The sequence below is a fragment of the Pezoporus wallicus genome, unplaced genomic scaffold, assembly GCF_028554395.1.
Source record: "Pezoporus wallicus isolate ANWC-B61680 ecotype Strahan unplaced genomic scaffold, APGP_CSIRO_Pwel_v1 contig_10120, whole genome shotgun sequence".
Taxonomy (NCBI): domain Eukaryota; kingdom Metazoa; phylum Chordata; class Aves; order Psittaciformes; family Psittacidae; genus Pezoporus; species Pezoporus wallicus.
This window is the reverse complement of record NW_026638516.1, coordinates 352653-374222: the sequence shown is the minus strand read 5'-3', so window position 1 is coordinate 374222 and position 21570 is coordinate 352653. Positions and strand designations below refer to the sequence as shown.

The 21570-nt window shown below is 42.7% G+C and overlaps 1 protein-coding gene across 1 annotated transcript; it reads left to right on the top strand.

The window, feature by feature from the left end:
- The first annotated feature begins 712 nt into the window (after positions 1-712).
- MAPK15 (mitogen-activated protein kinase 15) lies at positions 713-19773 on the top strand. Its single transcript, XM_057411163.1, has 13 exons — positions 713-802; positions 3794-3892; positions 4318-4347; positions 6096-6186; positions 6698-6828; positions 6993-7156; positions 8163-8302; positions 11135-11192; positions 12921-13058; positions 13308-13413; positions 14173-14470; positions 14927-15072; positions 19313-19773. Exons 1-13 carry the CDS (start codon positions 734-736, stop codon positions 19517-19519), a joined length of 1677 nt encoding a protein of 558 aa, XP_057267146.1. The 5' UTR covers positions 713-733; the 3' UTR covers positions 19520-19773.
- The last annotated feature ends 1797 nt before the right edge of the window (positions 19774-21570 follow it).

The window sequence follows — 21570 nt, the reverse complement described above, 5'->3', positions numbered from 1 at the left end:
GCTCTGCAGCATTAGCGATGGTGGCAGCTACATTTTTTGAAAAAAAAAAAACCCCACAACTTTTTTTTTACAGTGCATTCGAATGGTGCCCGTTTGAGAACAACGTCTGGCGTCCTCCCGCGCCAAGTTTATCAAGTAAACTTGTCCAAGTGACGGCACCGGATGCGCTGCCCCCGAGAAGTCTTACGCCCTGTGGGGGCAGAAGAAAGGGAGAGGCGTGAAGGTGGATGGGGGGAAAAGGGAAACTAGGAAAGTGGGAAACAGCAGCCCCGCGCCTCAGGCCCCGGAGACCTCCCCACAGCACCTGCCACAGCCCCGGCAGGACGTCTGACATTACACTGTGCGCCTGCGCGGGCTCGGCGCGCTTGGCGCATGCGCTGCTCGGCGGCGCCGTTTCCATAGCAGCAAAAACCGACAGCGCGAGCGCGGCCTGCGACCTGGTGCAGGGCGGCGCGGTGGTTGTCTGCCCGCCTCCCCTCGCCTCCCCTCGCCTCCCCTCGCCTCCCCTCGCCTCCCCTCGCCTCCCCTCGCCTCCCCTCGCCTCCCCTCGCCTCCCCTCGCCTCCCCTCGCCTCCCCTCGCCTCCCCTCGCCTCCCCTCGCCTCCCCTCCCTCCCCTCGCCTCCCCTCGCCTCCCCTCGCCTCCCCTCGCCTCCCCTCGCCTCCCCTCGCCTCCCCTCGCCTCCCCTCGCCTCCCCTCGCCTCCTTCCCGCCGCCCGCTTCGGCCCGGCCGTCATGATCGCGCCAGAGGTGGAGGCGCTTGTCTCCCAGAAGTACGAGATCAAGAGGCGCCTGGGCAAGGGGGTGAGTGCCTGGGGGGGACTTGGGAGCTCGGGGAGCTGGGCAGCGAGTCCGGCGCTGCCTGGAGGCATCCCGGCGGCGCCTTGGTCTGAGGCTTCCCGGTCCCTGCCGCGGGCCGCGGAGCTGAGCCAAGTCTAGTGATGGCGGTCTGAGAGTTTATATCTTAGAATCCCAGTCTGGTTTGGGTTGGAAGGAACCTTAAAGCTCCTCCAGTTCTAACCCCCTGCCACGGGCAGGGACCCCTTCCACTGGAGCAGGGTGCTCCAAGCCCCTGTGTCCAACGTGGCCTTGAGCACTGCCAGGGATGGGGCAGCCACAGCTTTTCTGGGCACCCTGTGCCAGCGCCTCAGCACCCTCACAGGGAAGAACTTCTGCCTAATATCTAATCTAAATCTCACCTCTTTCATTTAAAGCAACTACCCCTTGTCCTGTCACTACATGTCCTCTCCATCTTTCCTGTAAGCCCCCTTTAGCTACTGGAAGCTGCTCTAAGGTCTGCGGGGAGCCTTCTTCAGGCTGAACAAGCCCAGCTCTCTCTGCGCTCCGAATGGGACAGAAACCTTTTACCAGCATTATCACCGCTGTGGCTGAGCTGCAGAACCTCTTCAGCTCTGCCCATCCCTTCCTAGCACTCATCCTTTGACTCACAGAAACTTTCACACCAAACACAGCATTTAAGATCATTTAAGATCATCAGGGCCAGCCGTTAAACTGGTACTGCCAGGTGCACCACTAAACTGTCTTCTAAATACCTCCAGAGATGGTAACACAAACAGTGCCCTTGGGCAGCCTGTTTCAGTGCTTGACAACCCTTTCTGGGTAAAATTTATTCCTAATACCCAGTCTAAACCTTCCCTGGCACAACTTGAGGCCATTTATTCTTCTCCTATCTCTTGTTAGTCAGAAGATACCTTGCTCCATCCTCCTTTCAGGTTGTTGTAGAGAGTGATAAGGTCTTTGATGAACTTACTTTTCTCCAGATGAGCCCCTCCCCAGGTCCCTCAGCCATTCCTCATCACACTTGTGCACCAGGCTCTTCACCAGCTCTGTTGCCCTTCTCTGGACCCGCTCCAGCACCTCAATGTCTCTCTTGCAGTGAGGGGCCCAGAGCCGAACACAGGATTTGAGGTTCAGCCTCACCAGTGCCCAGTGCAGGGACACAATCACTGCTGCCCTGGTCCTGCTACCACACTGGTGCTGATACATCAGTGTATCATGTGTGTGTGGATGCCATTGGCTTCTCAGCTGCCTGGGCACAAACTGCTCATGTTCGGCTCTGTCAATCAGTACCCCCAGGTCCCTTTCCATGAGCAGCTTTCCAGCCACTCTTACCCAAGCCTGGAGCACTGCATGAGGTTGTTGTGGCCCAAGTACAGGAACAGGCACTGAGCCTTGTTGAACCTCATCCCCATGGATCCAACCTGTCCAGATCCCTCTGAAGAGCCTCCTGCCCTCCAGCAGATCAGCACTCCCACCCAGACTGGTGGTGTCTGCAAACTTACTGAGGGTGACCCTGATCCCCTTATCCAGATCATTGATAGAAAGATTAAACAGAACTGGCCCCAGTCCTCAGCCCAGGGGAGCACTGCTTGTGGCTGGTGCCAACTGGATTGAACTCCATTCACCACCACTCTCTGGGCTTGGCCGTCCAGCCAGTTCTTTACCCAGTGAACAGTTAATGAGTTTACCCATTCAAGCTATGAGCATCCATTTTCTCCAGGAGAAGGCTGTGGGAAAAGGTGTCAAAGGCTTTACTAACGTCTGGATAGAAAATATGCACAGTTCTTGCCTCATCCACTAAGTGGGTCACCTTGTCATAGAAGATCGGGTTGGTCAAACAGGACCTGCCTTTCTTAAATGTGAAGAAGGAAGTTAGTCACTTAGTGTAACTTACTCAGCCTTAGTAGTTAGATGTGCTGAAACCTTAGGCTGCAAGATGTGAACTTTCACATAGGTATGCTGAGCTTTTAACCTACTTAAATAAAAGGAGGCCCCAGAGTTCATTTGCCATATACATGAGGAAGCCACAAAGCTCACTACCCTTGTCAGCAATAGCTGCAGCCTTAGAGATAACAGAAGAAATGGCCTGCCTAGAGGCAGTGAAGAGATCCAGTGGAGAGCAAGAAAACCCAGACCCTAATATTATTTGGAATTATCATGTGAGGAGTGGGAAACTTTTGATTGCAAGAGTATGATTGCTCAGGGATTTCTTTGTTCAGGGTCCCTCTCTGGTGGCACCCAGCTCAAGCTGTAGCTCACCACTGTACCAACTGAATGAATTCATCGAAGTCTGCCTGCGACTCTGCTTTGGAAAGCTCAGGATAGAGGCAAAAAGGGAAAACATCTGCCTGAGTGTGTGTGTGTCTAGAGTCAACATGCAGCACCCATCTGTCCTCTGAAGCTGCCACCACCAATGGACTGCAAAGTCCCAGTATTTAAAGTCTTAGGTGGTAGTAATGTGATTCCTTGATTGGGTGTGTGACAAGTCCATATTCCCTAACAGTAGCCCGTGCTGACTGGGCCTGATCACCTGGTTCTTCTTTCCTTGCAGCCCAAGATACAGTTGGCTTTCTGGGCTGCAAGCATACATTGCCAGCTCATGCCCAGTTTTTCATCCACCAGTAATCCCAAGTCCTTCTCCTCAGGGTTGATCTCAACCCATTCCTCCCCCAGTTTTGATACTGGGGATTGATCTGACCCAGGTGCAGGACCTTGCACATGGCCTTGTTGAGCTTCATGAGCATGTACATCTGCTACTGGCTGCTTTGAGAACCAGGACACTTTACCTTGTGGATGTTTGGTTGGACTCAGTGTTGCTGTGCTTAGTCCTTGACTAAACCAACTGTTGCTCGTTGGCCTAATCTCTTTCTTCTAAGTAGCTGGTGATTACCCCTTCTTTCAGTCCTAATGAACATGTTCTACTTCCACACTGAAGGTCTGAACTGTGCTTTAAATGCCATAGTACACTGTTCATCTGTACCTTTTTCTCTCTAGGCTTATGGCATTGTATGGAAGGCAGTTGATCGCAGGACAGGAGAAATAGTGGCTGTTAAAAAGATTTTTGATGCTTTCAGAAACAAAACAGATGCTCAGGTGAGAAATTATTCTAATCTTTCTAATATGTCTTGAAAGATGTGGTGGGAGTTCATAGATATTTTCAGGATTTATGTTTTTGAAAGATGTTAGTTATTTGACAATTATGCATGTAATAAAACAGGATCTATATTAGGATATTATTAGAATATATTAGGAGCAATAAATGCCAAGCTTTATATCTACAAAATATGTTTCATATCCCTGAGGAAAAATATCTTTATAGACATGCATAATTTGATTCTCCCATGTGTTGTTATGCTATAGTGTCTAAGAAGAGCGCACACCTGTAACTAGTAAGCAATTGTTTTTTTCCTAGCCTGTCTACCATATAAGAGTTTCCTCTGCTTTAGAGATGGGAAGGCTATGCTCTGTTCTGTCATTCTGTTGGGGTGATAATAAACTTGTTTGTTGTTTATTTCTAGAGAACGTTTCGAGAGATTATGTTCCTACAGGTAACGTCCATTGTCCCCACTTCTCTCTGATTTTTCATTATCTCTGATGTTCACATATTTTCTTCCTACTGTTTTTCAAAATGCAACGATCAGTGTTGACAATTCTGTTAATTTCTTTTCTGCACCATCTTGGCAAACAGTCTTTCTATGACTGGGCAAAACCACCTGAATGAAATGGAGTTTGTCTTATTTTTCCTTTAAGACATGCTATCATAACTATAATGTTCTAAGGACACAAGCAAGGCAGGCCCCATGCAAAGAGGTATTTCCTAAAACATAAGAAATGTTCTTTCATTGGTAGCTGGATGTTTGTCTTAATTTGCTTGTGCAAATCCCTTCCTGTGTATAACAATTGCTTAGTTCAGTCTGTATGTTTATTATAAGGGCATTGGTGGGCTGGATGAAGTTTAGTTCTTTAACTGAGAAGTGCTTATGTAGAATCTGGGCATTTTGATGACTCCCTTCTGGGTGATATGTGATATGCTGGTCATTATGCTGCTTGCAGGGTTTATGTTTATTATTCAGTATAGTTGTAGATCTATTTGGTACATTTTGGGCCACATTTTAGAGTGTTGTTTTTGGTAATTACTTTATTAAGAGCATTGTTCTTTAAGCAAAGATAAGTAGGACTGGCTCTGACAAGATGTTTTTCAAGGTAGGATTTTTTTTGATATAGAATGAAACTTTTTCATAATTTTCCATTATCAGTTCCAGGACAAGACGATAAGTTCTTAAACAATACTGAAATAACACTGTCAAGGCTGATGCATCTCTAGAAAAATATCCCTTTTGGGTAAAAATTGTCTTTAGATTATTTGGATGGGTATTCTGAATATTGTCCTCAGAATACATGCAAGGCTGTTTGATGGCCTGGGTGTATATTACTGCTTTGTAAGTGTATTTTCATGGGTTGCTGCAGGTGAGTGTGTTGGTTTGTGGTTTTTTTTCTAGATGTTATACATCGTAACCAATTTTTGTCCTGGCCTCAGAGTCTAGGAAGACGATGCTGTTATAAGACTGTACTGGGGTAGCTTAATATTATGCTTTTCAATACTGTTTATAGCTGAATTTGTGATGGAAATAGATAAAGAGTCAACATTACTGGTTCAGATAACAAAAAATTCACTCATTTTAGATACAAGCATAAATTTTATGGTGCAGCTCTTTATAATATTATATACAGGGTAGTTCATGAAATGTTGGCATATTGTGAAGTGTCCACAGTGTCTCTGGCTGTACAGAAGTGGTTATAGGTATAGGGAATAAAACATGTTGAAATAAGCTATAAGAAATGAAGAAATTATCTTGACAGTATTGTCAGTCTGCAAATGTGAGGGTAGAATTCACCTGCAGTTTAAGATATCTGTATTTAGGTGTCTCTCTGCTGTCTGCTCTCCCATTACAGTCAGCTCAACCAAGGCAGCCTGTGGGGAGTTTCAGCCCACTCTCAAGTTGATTGGATTTGTTCGTTATGGATGTTGATGGCAACTTTGCTCTACTTTCACTCATTCTTTGCATTCAGTAAGAAATCTGAGGTGCATAAAGATGAGTGGATTTTATTTGCAAATGGTATAGAGGGGTTTTTAGAACTCATGTCTCAGACGCTAGATTTTCATTTGTTTGCATTTTCTGCCTGGTTTCATACTATGGAGCAAGCATAAATACAAAATTAAATAGGTTATTGTCCCTTTTTATGGTTCACATGCAAGACAAATGATTTTTGGCAGTTGGATCTCTTCCCTCTGCAGGAATTTGGTGAACATCCAAATATCATCAAGCTGCTGGATGTTATCCGAGCTCAGAATGACAAGGACATCTACCTCATCTTTGAGTCCATGGGTGAGACTTAGCATTGCATCACCCAGTTAAATACAGCCTCTCCTATGAGTTATCTTTTTTCCCTACTTTGATAGTGTGTTGATGATTTACATGAATATTCATGTAAGTAGGAGCATTACGTTTTTCAAAACAAGTATCAGTTGTGAATAGATTTGAATGGCAGTGAGACTTTAAAAGGAATAATAATTACATGGGAACTGTCTGATTGAGAGGAAGGAAAGACAGCAGTGAGTAACAAATTAGAAGGCTTGTAGGGACAGGAGAGTTGCATATGGAAGAGACTGTGCAATTTTATTATAACAAAAGATGCAAAAATAGAACAGCTACTGTAGCATGAACCACAGGTCAGACTGATAGTACAGAAAGATTGCAGTATGATTAGTAATTACAGTGTTCTGTTGAGGATGCACTTGAAAGATTAAAGTTTGGACAATAGTCTATTCTGGCCTTGCTTTGAGGAACTTTCATTCCTTTACTGATGTAAATATATTACTGATGTAATATATTACAGAGACAGATTTACATGCTGTGATTAAGAAGGGGAATTTGCTGAAAGATATCCACAAGTGTTACATTCTCTACCAGCTCCTGAAGGCAACTAAATTCATCCACTCAGGAAATGTTATTCACAGAGATCAGAAGGTATATTTCAGTCACAGTATTTATCCTTCACTCAAGTTTTCTGTTAAACACTAAATGGAAAATATATTGAAAGAATGAGACTAATAAAAGAAACTTGATAATAATCTCCTGCCATCCAGAGAGTAAAAAGAAAAAGCTTATTAATTTTCCTTTGTTCAATTCAGCCTTCGAATATCTTGCTGGATGCAGACTGCTTTGTCAAACTTTGTGACTTTGGGCTGGCCCGTTCGTTATGTCAGATGAACGAGGACCAAGTCAACCCTGCTCTAACGGAGTACGTGGCAACACGCTGGTACCGAGCCCCTGAGATCTTACTTTCCTCTCGGAGGTAACTGTTTAATATCGAGTGAAGGGATGGCATTCTGTAATTTCTTCCCACTGAGAAAACATAATGTCTAAAAGCTTCAATATTTTCATTTTGGATGTCACCAGATGCAATGTCATGTTAGCAGCTCACTTTCTCAATATGCATTGAAACTTCAGTTCTGCAACGTAAAAAAAAATCTCTCATTATGTGTACATTTCCCTCCTGGCTTCTTAGATTGCCTGCTTACATAATCAACTCGTCTGTTTGTTGTCCTTTCTACTACTACACTTATTCTTTCTCCTTTTAAATCTGCATCTTTGCAGAATTTGGTTGAGTACCTTTGTTATCTTTTCCAAATTTATGGAGAACTTGCTGATAGACCTTCAAAAACTATCCTGTAATCAAATGTTAAATCAGCAGCTAGTCAGGCCTAGTCCTTTTTTTGACTTAAACATACAACATCTTATTGATCAGAAAAAAAAACAAGCCCTACGGGCTGGCTCAGTATCCCAAGTTTGAAATGTGGATGTTTTTCAAACTGTCATTTACCCATTTTTTGGCATTTACTTTGCTTAATAATTGTAAGCACTTTCTAAATACATTATGTCCTGAAAAGTCAGTTGTTTCCAAACAGCAACTTGTATCTTCACAGTTGGTGATATGAAAAATGTATAGTACCTTGTCCTGGCATTTACATTTAATATATTTGCTTTTATGATTTCCTAGAATGGACTTTCAGTAGGATAAATCTCTGTCAAAACACTGCACTGCACCAGCTACCAAGTAGGAGAAAAATGACTGCTACTGCTGAACCCAGGACATTATGCTTGCCAGTTCCATGATTCTCAAATCTCATTCACTTTATAGTTAAAACCTGTGAATATGAATATGAATGTGAGCATTCATATTCAAGGAGTCATCAAGTTTGTTTTGCTAGCAAAATAAACTAATGTAGGTGATGTGAATACCAGGTACAGAAAAACAGTTGCTTGACTTTGTCCTAACTCTATTCTGTTCTTATTTGTAGTTACACTAAAGGCGTAGACATGTGGAGCATTGGCTGTATTCTGGGAGAGCTGCTAATTGGGAAACCTCTTTTTCCTGGAACTTCAACAGTGAATCAAATAGAGCAGATCTTGAGGGTCATTCCTGCCCCATCCCCAGAAGGTAGGGCTCTTCTGTGGGGAAAAGTATTTAGAGATTAAAAGGGTGAAGGAAAGCAGCCCAGCTGGATCAGGGAAGAAAGTATCTCTTCAGAGACATTGTAACATCTTTCCAAGGAAATTAAAGACTTAATTTTGAAACCAATATTTGATTGGGTGAGGAACAAGAACCAGGCCTTCAAAGCAGTTTTGAGATCTGTAAGAGGATAACAGTTTAAAACAGTGTCGTACTTCAGGAGGACTTGTATAATAAAGAGAAATTGGACTTTTTGATCTGGAAATCTAAACACCAAAGTGAAAGCTGGAAGAAGTATATGTTAAATCTAAAAGGGATTATTATTATGTCTTCTATGAGTTCCAGTCTAACAGCCCATACAGTTTATGAACTTTTGCAACATGTTGATATGTTCTGAGCTAGCAAATAGGTTTTTTTTTTTTTAGAAAAATAACTACCTTCAGTTTAAGGACGTGACATTGTTGGAGAATTCCATTCATGCTTAAAGTTATTTATAGTTTTTATTAAGAGATTTGGTTGCTGGGGGTGAAATATGAATGGAAATGTGTGTGAAAACACCAAAACAGGAGTTAGAAGATAGCCAGTTATTAAATAAAAAATGCTATTCTATTCTCAGCGATATAATTGAAGAATGTGTTGATAATGTCATAACCAGAAGGTATATACTCTAAGACAAGACCAGAGGACAGTGGCTGTTTAGCAGAAGGTCCTGTGTCTTTACTACAGGACAATGGCTGCGAGGTTGCAGCATGTCACAGGCACAATTTTTTCTTTTAGCCAAAAAAGTGAAAAGAGACAATTGTTCAAAACATTATTGCAACAACTTTGCCTAGAGGTTATGGGGACTGAAGAAGCAAGATTCTGAAGCAGAAAGCATTCCATAGCAGCTGTTGACTCTTTGGGAGTATGACAGATGTGTTCAACAAGCAGTTCATCATCACCAGTCAAAAAGAACCCCAGCAGATGTGATGACAAAATCAGTAGCTGGTATCCATTGTTCTTTGTGTCCCACACGAGTGATCTTGGACAGATCATTTGGCCTCAGATATCGTCATACTTCTGCATATGTGGGTGCATAAGAATGCAAGTGCATAAGAATGTGGGTGCATAAGAATGCAAGTTTATGAAATCTACTATAGAATGAATAGGAACTGAGAAAATCAGCTTAAAGAATTCGTAAGTAAATATTCCATCTGCCTTTTATAAGATCTCCATTGAAGTTTTCTTAGGATAATTTCCTACATTAATATCAAATATTTGTTTTCCTTCATAAAATGTGTAGCTCTGGTGGTCCTTAGCATAAAATTATAGAACACTTTGGTTTGGAAGGGACCTTAGAGCTCATCCAGCTCCAACCCCCTGCCATGGGCAGGAACACCTTCCACTAGAGCCGATTGCTCCAAGCCCTGTCCAGCCTGGCCTCGAACACTGCCAGGGATGGGGCAGCCACAGCTTCTCTGGGCACCCTGTGCCAGCACCTCACCACCCTCACAGGGAAGAACTTCTTCCTTGTATCTAATTTGAACTTTCTCCATTTCAGTTTGAAACCATTACCCCTTGTCCTATCACTACAGTCCCTATTTAAGAGTCCCTCTCCAGTATCCTTGTAGCCCCCTTCAGATACTGGAAGCTGCTTTGAAGTCTCCACTCAGCTTCTCTTCTTCAGTCTGAACAGCTCCAATGTACTCATCCTGTCTTCATATGGGAGGTGCTCCAGCCCCTTATCATCTTTGTGGCCTCCTCTGGACTTGCTCTAACAGCAAGTTGGCAACATCAAAACTGCCCACAGTACTCCAAGTGGGGTCTCACAGGAGCAGAGTAGACAGGCAAGATCACCCCCTTCACACTGCTTTTGATGCAGCCCAGGACATGGCTGGTTTCTGGGCTGTGAGCGCACACTGAACCCAGCTCATGTTCAGCTTTTTTTCACCAACACCCCAAGTCCTTCTCTGCAGGGCTGCTCTGAATCACTTCACCCAACCTGTAGTTGTGCCTGGGATTGCCCTGACCCAGGTGTAAGACCCTGCACTTTGCTTTGTTGAACTTCATGAGGTTGGCATTGGCCTCTTCTCAAGTGTGTCAAGGTCCTTCTGGACGGCATCTCTTCAGTGTGTCAGCTGAACCACACATCTTGGTGTCATTGGCAAATTTACTGAGGGCTTCTCAATCCCACTGTCCATGTTGCTGACAAAAATGTTGAACAGGATCAGTCCCAACACTGACCCTTGAGGGACACCACTTGTTAACCTGTCTGCAGTTGGATATTGAGCTATTGAGCACAACTCTGCGTGCAAGCACCAGCCAATTCTGTATCTACCAGGTGATCCATCCATCAGATTCATGTCTCTGCAGTTCAGAGACAAGGATGTAATGCAGGACAGTGTCAAATGTTTTGCAGAAGTCAGGTAGACAAGGTCAGCTGCTCTGCCCCGTCCATCAGTTCTCTAGTCCCATCATAAAAGGCCACCAAATTGATCAGGCAGGATTTGCCCTTAGTAAAGCTGTGTTGACTGTTACCAACCACCTTGTTGTTTTTCATATGCCTTAGCATACTTTCCAGGAGAATCTGCTCCATGATCCTACCAGGCACAGAGGTGAGACTGACTGGTCTGTAGTCTTCCCATATTTCCCTTGAAAATGGGGGATATATTTCTCTTTTTACAGTCATCAGAAACTTTACCTGCCTGCCATGATTTTTCAGATATGATGGACAGTGGCTTAGCAACTTCATTTGCTTCTGGACTTGTGGATGTATTTCATCAGGTCCCATAGACTTGTGCACATTCATGGCACTAACAGTAATTCTTTTCACTGTTGCAGACATTTTGGCTGTGCAGCCAGATTACAGAGCCTCAGTTATTAACCGCATCAGTTCCCGGTAAGCCTTGTGTATTTGCTGTGTTTCAGAAGTCAGCAATCCTGCTGTATGATGGTGACAGAAAACTCTGCTGCAGTTCTGCAGTTCACCTGCCACTGTTCCCCAGCGGAAATGGTTTCTGCTCTCTGCAGATTGAAAAAAAAAAAAAAAAAAAAGGACCAATGACATAATCTGGGAATAACAAACAAAAATGAGGTTGGGCCTATGGGCTGACATTCCAAGCTATTGTCATGTGAACTTTCTGAAAATTGGAGTATGTTCTTATCCTGAGGCATTTTGATTAGTTTTCCTGATATCTGTCATGGTTCTTTTGGAGCATACAGTTATGTACCCAGACAAACACAATATTCTGTATTTATTACATACCTCATTAGTAAACATTAGTAAACTTGATGCTCTTATACTGTCTTACAGCCATAGGAAGTTACTCACTGGTGTCTGTAAGTGTGCTCTGCTCTTATGTGTCATAAGTATCCTGGTGGGCATCCCTTCTCATTGAGAAGTCTGCAACATGCATAGCCCAGCTATGTGTGGTGTGATTCCTCTGAACGCTATGTTTTCATAGCTCTAGGTTAGGATGGCTCAAACCATAAACTCTAGCAGGTCTTGTTCACATGAGCTGTATGTGGGTTTTCATGTTGACTTTGGTTTTTGAGGTCCCTTCCAACCTTAAGCACTCTGATTCTGTGATTCTCACTTGCCCAGCCTGTTGGTAAATCCTTCTGTTGTAGAGCTGCTGCATGTCAAATGGCAGAGAAGGGAAAGTGAGCAAGTGACTTAGCTGCTAGCGAGGGTCACCCCCCACAGCACCTCTGAGAAGAGCTCTCTCATTACTATAACCCTTCTCTGAAGGTGAAAGACAGCAACTGAAGCTCTCCATTAACTCCTGCCTGAAATGCACTTCTTTTTGACAGCCCTTCTCTTTGGATGTTATCTTCTCTCCCCCCCCCCCCCCCCCCCATATTAAGGTTGCACGGCTGAGTTCTGATAGATGGTTCCAGATAGGTAAAAGGCAAGTGAAATGTTATTCTTCAAAACAAAAAAAGGGTTTTTTTTTGAGCCACTCAGTCCATATGCTATGTTCAGTGATGGATCATTTTTCTAAACTAAAAGAATGTTGTCATGGTGTAACAATGTTATTTAAAATATAAGCAAGAATTGTTTTGTAAAACTGATTTTTCAAATGTGTTAGATGTGCTCATGTTCATGATGTTAATAATTATATTTAAGATTTTTAAATGCAAAACCAGACTTTTAAAGTTCATCTTCTCATTGCAAATTCTACAGAAATACATTTCTGTGGTCTAAGGGCTGGATTCATGGGATCTTTAATGGTTGAACTGAAACGTCCAAGTTAGGAATTTGGGCTTCCTGCATTTTCAAAAGAACAGAAGGATTCATTGGCCAGAGAACTCGTTATTTCCTTGTGTCTGACACTGGCTGGTATCTATCACTCTTTCCACTGAAACAAGACAAAGACTAGATTTGCAAGTTAGGTACTTCATGTAGGTTCCTAGTGCTAGGAGGGAGGCATTCAAACCTAATCAAAGGGGTAAAAACTTCACCGTACTCACAGGCCTCTACTTCAGAGTGTTCCAGGGTTATGGCACTATTTGTGAGTGAATTCTGGAGTCAGGTGTCCCTTGATGTGATTCACAGAACTGTTAATTCATGCCCTCACTGTGAATTAGACACTGGAAGCTTATATCATTGTTTTCTGACTTCTAGGCAGCGAGTAACATTTGAGGAGATTTTACCATCCTCTACTCCATTGCCTGCCTTGGATCTTCTGAAGAAACTTCTAGTGTTTAACCCTGACAAACGACTCACAGCAGAGGAGGCTTTGCAGCATCCTTATGTGAAAAGGTGAGAGTAATATCAAAGTGCAGTTTCCCTGGTGTCTTCTGAGATGTTAAAGACCCACACTTGGCACAAGTTTTCTTTATACACCTGGTAGAAAAATAAAAACTGCACCTAAAGCTAACTGTTCATTTTCTCTAACCCTCGTTATACTAGAGGTCACCCTGGATGATTTAACAATCCTTTTTAACATTATTGATCTGTGGTGCTGGTTTTGCTCTTAGTGAATTACATTATGTGTTATCATCTTCTTAGGTTTCACTGTCCTGCCACGGAGCCCTCTCTGGGTCATGATGTGGTTCTTCCTTTAGGTGATGATATCCAGCTGTCTGTGGCAGAGTACCGGAATAAATTATACGAGGTACTTTTGCTTACTTTATTTTTCCAGAGTCCAAGGTAATTGCACGTGCTTAATGAATGCTGTCATTTTCTTAATTTCATTTAAGGTGTTCAGTAGAAGAAAATGAGTAAATTCTATTGTGATAGAGCATTAGGAGTCAGGAGAAGAGGAATTAGTAAAGTGAATATGGAGCACAGGTACAAAAGATATTCTAAACGTCAACAGATTGGTCACACATAATGCAGGTACAAGGCTAAGAAACAAGTAAATAGTTTTGAATTATCTTACTGATAGGGTGTCAAACTTGGGAAGAATTATTACAGGAAGTTGAGAGCAAATTGTCTATACCAAGACAAGGATTCTTTTGCTAGATAATATTGTGTAGAGGTAGGTGAGAAATAATTATGCACAAATCGGAGTGAATATTGATTTGACCATTAAAAAATCAGCTTTGCAAAGTTCTAGAAAGCGATGATAAGGAACAGCATAGTGTTAATCTTCTGAACATGTGGATTGTCTTTTCCAAGGCTAATGCTCATTTTATTTAGTGGTGTCCTCTCTCAGGATATATTGAAATTGCCTGTTCACCCAATACTTTTTCTTACTGCTTCAGCCTCTTCTTTCTTTCCACTGAGAATTTTATTTCTATCTTCTTTCCAACCTAAATTAATTGTAAAATTATACTTATTACCTATGCTGTGAAAGAAATTGCAGTTTGGTTTTGTTTTGTTCCTTTGCTGTGTAACTATGTTAAGTCTAACCAACTTCTCCTTTCTGTAGATGATCCTTGAAAAGAAACCAGATAGCCATCCAAAGGAGCAAATGTGGAGAGAAAACATACAAAGAAGTCAGTCGGAATCTAGGCCACTTCCAAACTCCACTTCTGTGATTTTACCTACCAAGAAAGGCCAGATAGAACCAATACCACCTCTTCTAGAAGCTCCACATGTGCATGCTGAAACTACATGTGGTATCCAGACAGAAGTATCCAGCCAGAATGAAGATTTAACAAGACCTTTATGTCAGAGATCAAAGATCCATGTGATATACAATCCTATAACACACACTGCTGTTCAAAGTAGGTACTACCTTCCTACAGTGGGATGTAATCCATCATGAGGTATTATTATGGGGAAGAAAGAAGAAAAGACATTGAGTGGGGAAGAGAAATAAGGGGAATTTACATGGCAAAATGAGAGGGTGAAAGTGTGCCAAGAAGATGACGTAAGATGAAAACACAGTTGAATGAGTTTTGAGTGTGTGACATTCTCTTTGGCTCTTTCCTGCCTCAGTTTTGACTCTGTGTTCCTTTCTGTCTTCTCCTTGCTTTTCTGCTGCTGTTATCTTTTCCCATGCCCTTTTGAACTGGTTTTCCTTGCTACTATAGCCTAATTTTATTCTGAATATTTAGTGAGATGAAGTCATGTGGCAGGGGCTGACTCAGTTTCTATGTTCTGTCTCTGCCTCAGTCGCTGTGTTCTGTGTCCTTATAATTTTTCTACTTTCTCTCTTTTTTTTTTTTTTTATGCTGCAGGTAATGCAAATTCTGGTGCTCTTACCAGGAACTCTTCAGCATCGCTTTCTCAACAGGTCAGAACCTCCAACAATAGGAGACTGGAGAGACAAATCACATGGGCTAATGCTGGGCGACCTCCTACAAGTGTACAGAACCTTTACAATGTGAGTAGCAGTCCTACCAAAAAAAACCAAAAAAAACAACCTTATCTTTTTATGGCCCAAAATTATGTAGACACAAAATATCTTAATCTGCAACTTTGTAAAGATACTTAAATGAGAGCCTGCTCTGTAACTAAATTAATACATTTTTATCAGTCAAAAATACGCATTGCAATATTGTTGCTTCTATGTATGTCAGTCAGGTGGTACCTGTAACCTAGTTTGATAAAGCAGTTGAGCTTGTATAGAGTATGTTCCCTTAAATAGAAAGCTAAGAGTGTGCTAACTCTTAGGTTAACTCAGCATGGGCAGATCCTGCTTGACCAACCTGATCTTCTATGACAAGGTGACCCACTTAGTGGATGAGGCAAGAACTGTGCATGTTTTCTGTCCAGACGTTAGTAAAGCCTTTGACACCTTTTCCCACAGCCTTCTCCTGGAGAAAATGGATACTCATGGCTTGAATGGGTAAACTCATTAACTGTTCACTGGGTAAAGAACTGGCTGGACGGCCAAGCCCAGAGAGTGGTGGTGAATGGAGTTCAATCCAGTTGGCACCAGCCACAAGCAGTGCTCCCCTGGGCTGAGGACTGGGGCCAGTTCTGTTTAATTTCTATCAATGATCTGGATAAGGGGATCAGGGTCACCCTCAGTAAGTTTGCAGACACCACCAGTCTGGGTGGGAGTGCTGATCTGCTGGAGGGCAGGAGGCTCTTCAGAGGGATCTGGACAGGTTGGATCCATGGGGATGAGGTTCAGCAAGGCTCAGTGCCTGTTCCTGTACTTGGGCCACAACGACCCCATGCAATGCTCCAGGCTTGGGTAAGAGTGGCTGGAAAGCTGCTCATGGAAAGGGACTTGGACTGCTGATTGACAGAGCCAAATATGAGCAGTTTGTGCCCAGGCAGCCAAGAAGCCAATGGCATCCTGGACTATATCAGCACCAGTGTGGCAGCAGTGCCGAGGCAGTGACTGTCCCCCTGTACTGGGCACTGGTAAGGCTGCACCTTGAACTCTGTGCTCAGTTTTAGGCCTCTCACTATGAAAGACATTGAGGTGCTGGAGCGGGTCCAGAGAAGGGAAATGGAGCTGAAGGGCCTGGAACACAGGTGTGATGGGGAATGGCTGAGGGACCTGGTAGGGGGTTTAGTCTGAAGAAAGGTAGGTTCAGGGAGACATTATTCCCAACAAGTACCTGAAAGGAGGTTGTAGCAAGGGGAATGTCAGTCTGTTCTTCCAAGTAACAAGTGACAGGATAAGAGGAAATGGCCTTAAGATGCGCCAGAGGAGTTTTAGGCTGGAGATTAGGAACAATTAATTTACCAAAAGGATTATCGAGCACTGGAACAGGCTGCTCAGTGCAGTGGTGGAGTCACTGTCCCTGGACGTATTTAAAAAATGTGTATATGCGTGGCACTTAGGGACATGGTTTAGTGGTGGCCTTGGCAGTGTAAGGTTAGTGGTTGGACTTGATGACCTTAAAGGTCTTTTCCAACCTGAACAAGTCTGTAATTTGATGATTCCAACTGAAGAGTTTATGCTAGTAGGGGAAATAACTGGACATAACTTGCCTCTGACATGGATTAGATACACACAGAATCACAGACTCAGAATAGTTTGGATTGGAAGGGACTGACCAGCTTGTAGTTCCCCAGGTCTTTCTTTTTTCCCTTTTTAAAACTGGGGGTTATATTTCCCTTTTCTGTCACTGGGAACTTCACGGTGCCATGAGTTCTCAAATACAATGTGAAGTGGCTTCGCCACTTCATCTGCCTGCTCCCTTAGGACCCTTAGATGCACCTCATCTGATCCCATGGACTTGTGCACCTTCAGGTTCCTTAGGTGTTCTTGAACCTGCTCTTTTCCTACAGTGGGTGGTTTTTCATTCTCCCAGCCCCTGCCTTTGCCTTCTGCCACTTGTCAGTGTGGCTGGAGTACTTGCCAGTGAAGACTGAGGTAAAAAGAAAAGGCCTTCTCCATATCTCTGGTAACCAGGTCTGTTTCCTTCCAGAGAAGGTCATGTGTTCCCTAGTCTTCCTTTTATCACCAGGGTACCTATAGAATCTTTTCTTGTTGCCCTTGATGTCCTTGTCCAGATTTAATTTTATCAGCACTGTAGCTTTTCTAATCTGATCCATGGCTGCTCGAACAGTTTATCTGTATTCCTCCCAGGCTGCCTGTCCTTGTTTTCACCCTCTGCAGGCTTCCTTTTTGCGCTGGAGTTTGTCCAGGAACTCTTTTCATCCACACAGACCTCCTGGCATTTTTGCCTGACTTGGGATGTGTTGCTCCTGAGCTTGGAGGTGTTCCTTGAGTGTTAACCAGCTTTCTTGGGCCCTTATTCCCTCCAGAGCTTTAACCCATGGTACTCTACCAAGCAGATCCCTTAAGAGGCTGAAGTCTGCTCTCCTGAAGTCCAGGGCTGGAAGTTTGCTGTGCACCCTCCTCAATGCTCTAAGTATCTTGTACTCCACCATTTCAGGGCTGCCCTTGAGCTTTACGTTCCCCACCAGCCCATCCTTGTTGGTGAGAACAAGGTCCAGCAGAGCACCCCTCCTTATTGGCTCCTCTGACATGTGGAGAAGGAATTTATCATCAGTGTATTCTAGGAATATCCTGGATTGCCTATGTCCTGCTGTGCTGTCCCTCCACCGCATATCAGAGTGGTTGAAGTTCCCCATGAGAGCCATGACTTCTGAACATGAGGCTGCTCCTGTCTATAGAGGGCCTCATCTGCTCAGTCTTTCTGGTTGGGCAGCCTGTAGCGGACTCCCACTATAATGTCACCTGTCCCTATCCTCCCCTTAATCCTGACCCATAAACTCTCAGCTGGCTTCTTGTCCATCACCAGGCAGAGCTTGGGCATAGGAACTTGCATATTGCAATGCCTACATTCAGGTGTTTTGTCTGCTAATGAACTTTACAACCCAGAGTTAAGTTCTGTGCATAAGGCAGAGTGTTGAGAGGAAGAGGAGGAAGACCATCTATCAGTATCACCAGGAAACTGCAAAGGCACAGATGTGGCCTTACTTCTGCAGAATGCGTAATGCTGATCTTCAGCTGGTCTGGGTTTATAAATACTTTCTCCTGGATTTTGAAGTCTAACCCCAATCTGTCAAAACAACCCTATCACCTGTGACTTGAGCAGCAAGAGGAGGTTCATGCAGGAATTCTGTGAATGATTGTTGAATTTCAGTATGGGAATTAGGTACTTCAGAGAACATAGAGGAACCGCCCTTTGGAAAATCAGTCTCTGCCTCATTAACAGTATTTTTTTTTTTTTTCCCCACAAATATTAACTGTAATGGATTATATGTGTCACCCAACAGTAAGCAATGAAAAAATATCTCTGCAGATCCTCTGCCTCTACTTCCTTTTCCCATCTTGAGTTTCTAGTGCAACATCTTTATAGGTGTGCTGAGATACATGACTTTTCCACTGCCTTTTTTCTAGAGGACGGGCTAATTTCAGACTGCATTCTAGTTTTAGTGTTATCACTTCAGACAAGTGGTGACCACATGGTTCAGACAGTGAGCAGCACTAAAAACTCCCTTTGACTGAGAATCATAGATCAGTTGCTTTTACATTATCTTCAGCAATGACTTGTCCTGTCCAAAGCGTGTAGGTAGCAAATTCTTTTTTAGCCAAATTGAGACTGTGATATATTCTAAACTTAGCTGGAGAATTCACACTACCTCTGGAATGAACTTAATGGATTGCTGCTGCTGAACAGTGACAGTTTCAGTCCTGTCGTCTCTGCTCCTCCTTTTTCCCTGTTCCTGGTCACACTTCCTTGTGAAAGTTCTTAAGCTCATTGGGTTCTTACATGACCTCCTTGCCCCTGCTTTTTCGTTTTCCTGAGCCAGTTGTCTGCTGCCTGGCTCAAGGAGTCTAGGCAACACAAGGTGATCAGAGGAAGCTTATGGCAGAGGAAGAATATGGAAGGAGACACCGCAGATTACCCTTTCTATGACACTAAAGAGTGACTTTTTTGTCATGGGACTTTCTCACATGCCCACAAAAGAATACTGCTCCAGTGCCAGTAGTTCATGATGCACCCATTCTTAAGCCCTTTTCCCTCACATCCTTCTCACCATCCTGTTCGTGATCTTGCAGAGCAGTGCTGCTTGTTCATACAATATTCATGATCTGTCCTACTCCAAGCTGAAGTAAAATTTGTGTTCCTTTTTTGTATTTTAGAAAGCTATACAGGTTACTATCTTGGCTTTTCTTTATTGCACAGAATCCAAGAAATACTCAGTTTCACAGCAAAGATGTTCGTCCCCCTCTGAAGTCCAGTAAAAAGATGTTCAGGATTACTGCAAATATGGGAGCTGCTGGTGACCCAAAAGCATCGATGGGCAGTTACTCTCAGGCCTATGGAACCATATGTAAATCTGCGCTGCAGAGTCTTCCAATATCAAAGTCCTCCCAGCAACTTGAGCAGTGAATATGGAAGTGTTCTAAGCAGGTGAAGTCAGCTCATCTCATCAGTCCCCTAACCGAACCCTTCAGTTTGTTTTCCACTATTTTCTATGACTCTTCTGGGGTAAATGAACATAATCAGTGGTGGCTTATTTTCACTAAAATGATGTAGAAAAGCATTTTAAATGCAGGCGGGTTCTGCTACAACATTTAATAGCTTACGTACCACGTAATACTGTGATATTGCAAATATTGTAATAATAAATACTTTACATTGCATTACAGAAAATCTTTGTCTTTCAATTAATGTTTGTTATGTGTGAAAGGGAAAAATCCAGAAGTATCTTGTTCAATGAATAACACAGTAATTTATTTGTTTTTTGCTTTCAGAAAGCAATGTTTCAAGAGATACTGTTGCTGAAACATCATGAAGTTGTTATCAGGCAAAAGGGGGACAACAGTAAACTTTAAAACTAGATTCCTGTTTTAATGCTGATTTTTGATACATTTTCCTCATTAACTTAAAGTTATTATAAGAAGTCTTTGTCTCTGAAATTTTACTTGATCTATGATAAATGATTCTTATTCCAGAATGCTGGGACTACAGTTACAGAGGGGATTAAGGAACTAAATTTTAACATGTGAGTATCACTGCCATTGATGGAATATCCATTTTATCTTGTTGTATGTAAACACTAGTTTATATAGATTATATAGTTAGTTATATAGATTTAGTAATCTAAACAAAAGGCTAGTTAAGTAAAAAATCGAAATATTTACTTCTGATACCAGGTGTGGTCACTCAAGTCTGCTAATACTAGGCTGGGAATGCAGCTCTCAGGGAAGTCCTGGTTTATTCTGGTATATCCATAAAATAGGCATTTCCTATCTATCCCAGGTACAGGTAGATACAGAAAACGGCAATGACAGGGTGAACATATTGTGTAGTGGTCTGTGCAGCATGACAGCTCTTGTGAATCCAAGATGCCTGTTCTCATGCATGGAAAAGGGAGCCTATTGCTTCATGCAGGGTTGGCTTCCACTGAAAGACGGCACCCAGCAGTTTGATGATACAGTGAGATATTGAAGATCCTCTGAACCTGATCTCAGAGGTGATGGGCTGTAACATTAACCTTTTATTCTTAAAATGGCTTTTGTTATTACAAAGTGAATTAATTACTCTGCAATATTTGTATGCACCTACAACATTTGGTAATCAACTTAACACTAAAAGAGATGTGTCATTTTAGTTCTGGTCAGGAACATGAGTTTACACTGAACAGACCATACTGAGTAAAAAAAATTCTAAAACTAAAAAATACGGCAAAATTCTAAAATATTAATGTAATCTGTGACTACAGCAATCATTAAATATCTAACTTTGTTAAAGAATGGTGCTGGAGCTCGTGGGTTTAGGAAAGGCTGGGGAGGTGTGGAATGATGTAAGACTTGGACGGAACAGAGCTAGCACATATATAATAGGATATGTACCTCTATAGCCTATCTTCCTCTCTAGAGTAAAATAATTTCTATCTGTATCATCTGCAAGAGAAAAACTGTATTGATCATTACAGTTCATTTTGGGACCCACCAATAACTGGATCTGATTCATTACTAAGAGCAGACAAAATAAGTATGCACACAGCATTACAGCATTCCTTTATGAATTTATAGGTATGTAACAGATTATGGGTGGTATCTGAAATAGTATACAGTTGTACAATATGGAATAAGCATAAGAAATCCAGTTCAGCTTTGTTTCCAGTAATTGTTACAGATAAGTAAATTATATAAAGCCTGCTGAACTATGTAAAGCCTGCTACCATGGGAGCTGGCATTCTCAAAAAGGAACTAAAGTTTTAAAGACCCTCTACTAAAGTTACCTTCAGGAATTGATGCAGCCTCTTGTCTCCATCTGTCAGCCACATATCTGAACTGGTTTGCTGAGCTTGCAGCTAGTGTCACAAGTGACTACTCAGAAACCCCAGGCTAACAGGAATGGGAAATCCATGTGAGAACATCTCTTTGGACTATGGTACAAAGATCAAGGGGAGGAAAAAAAAACAAAACCAAACC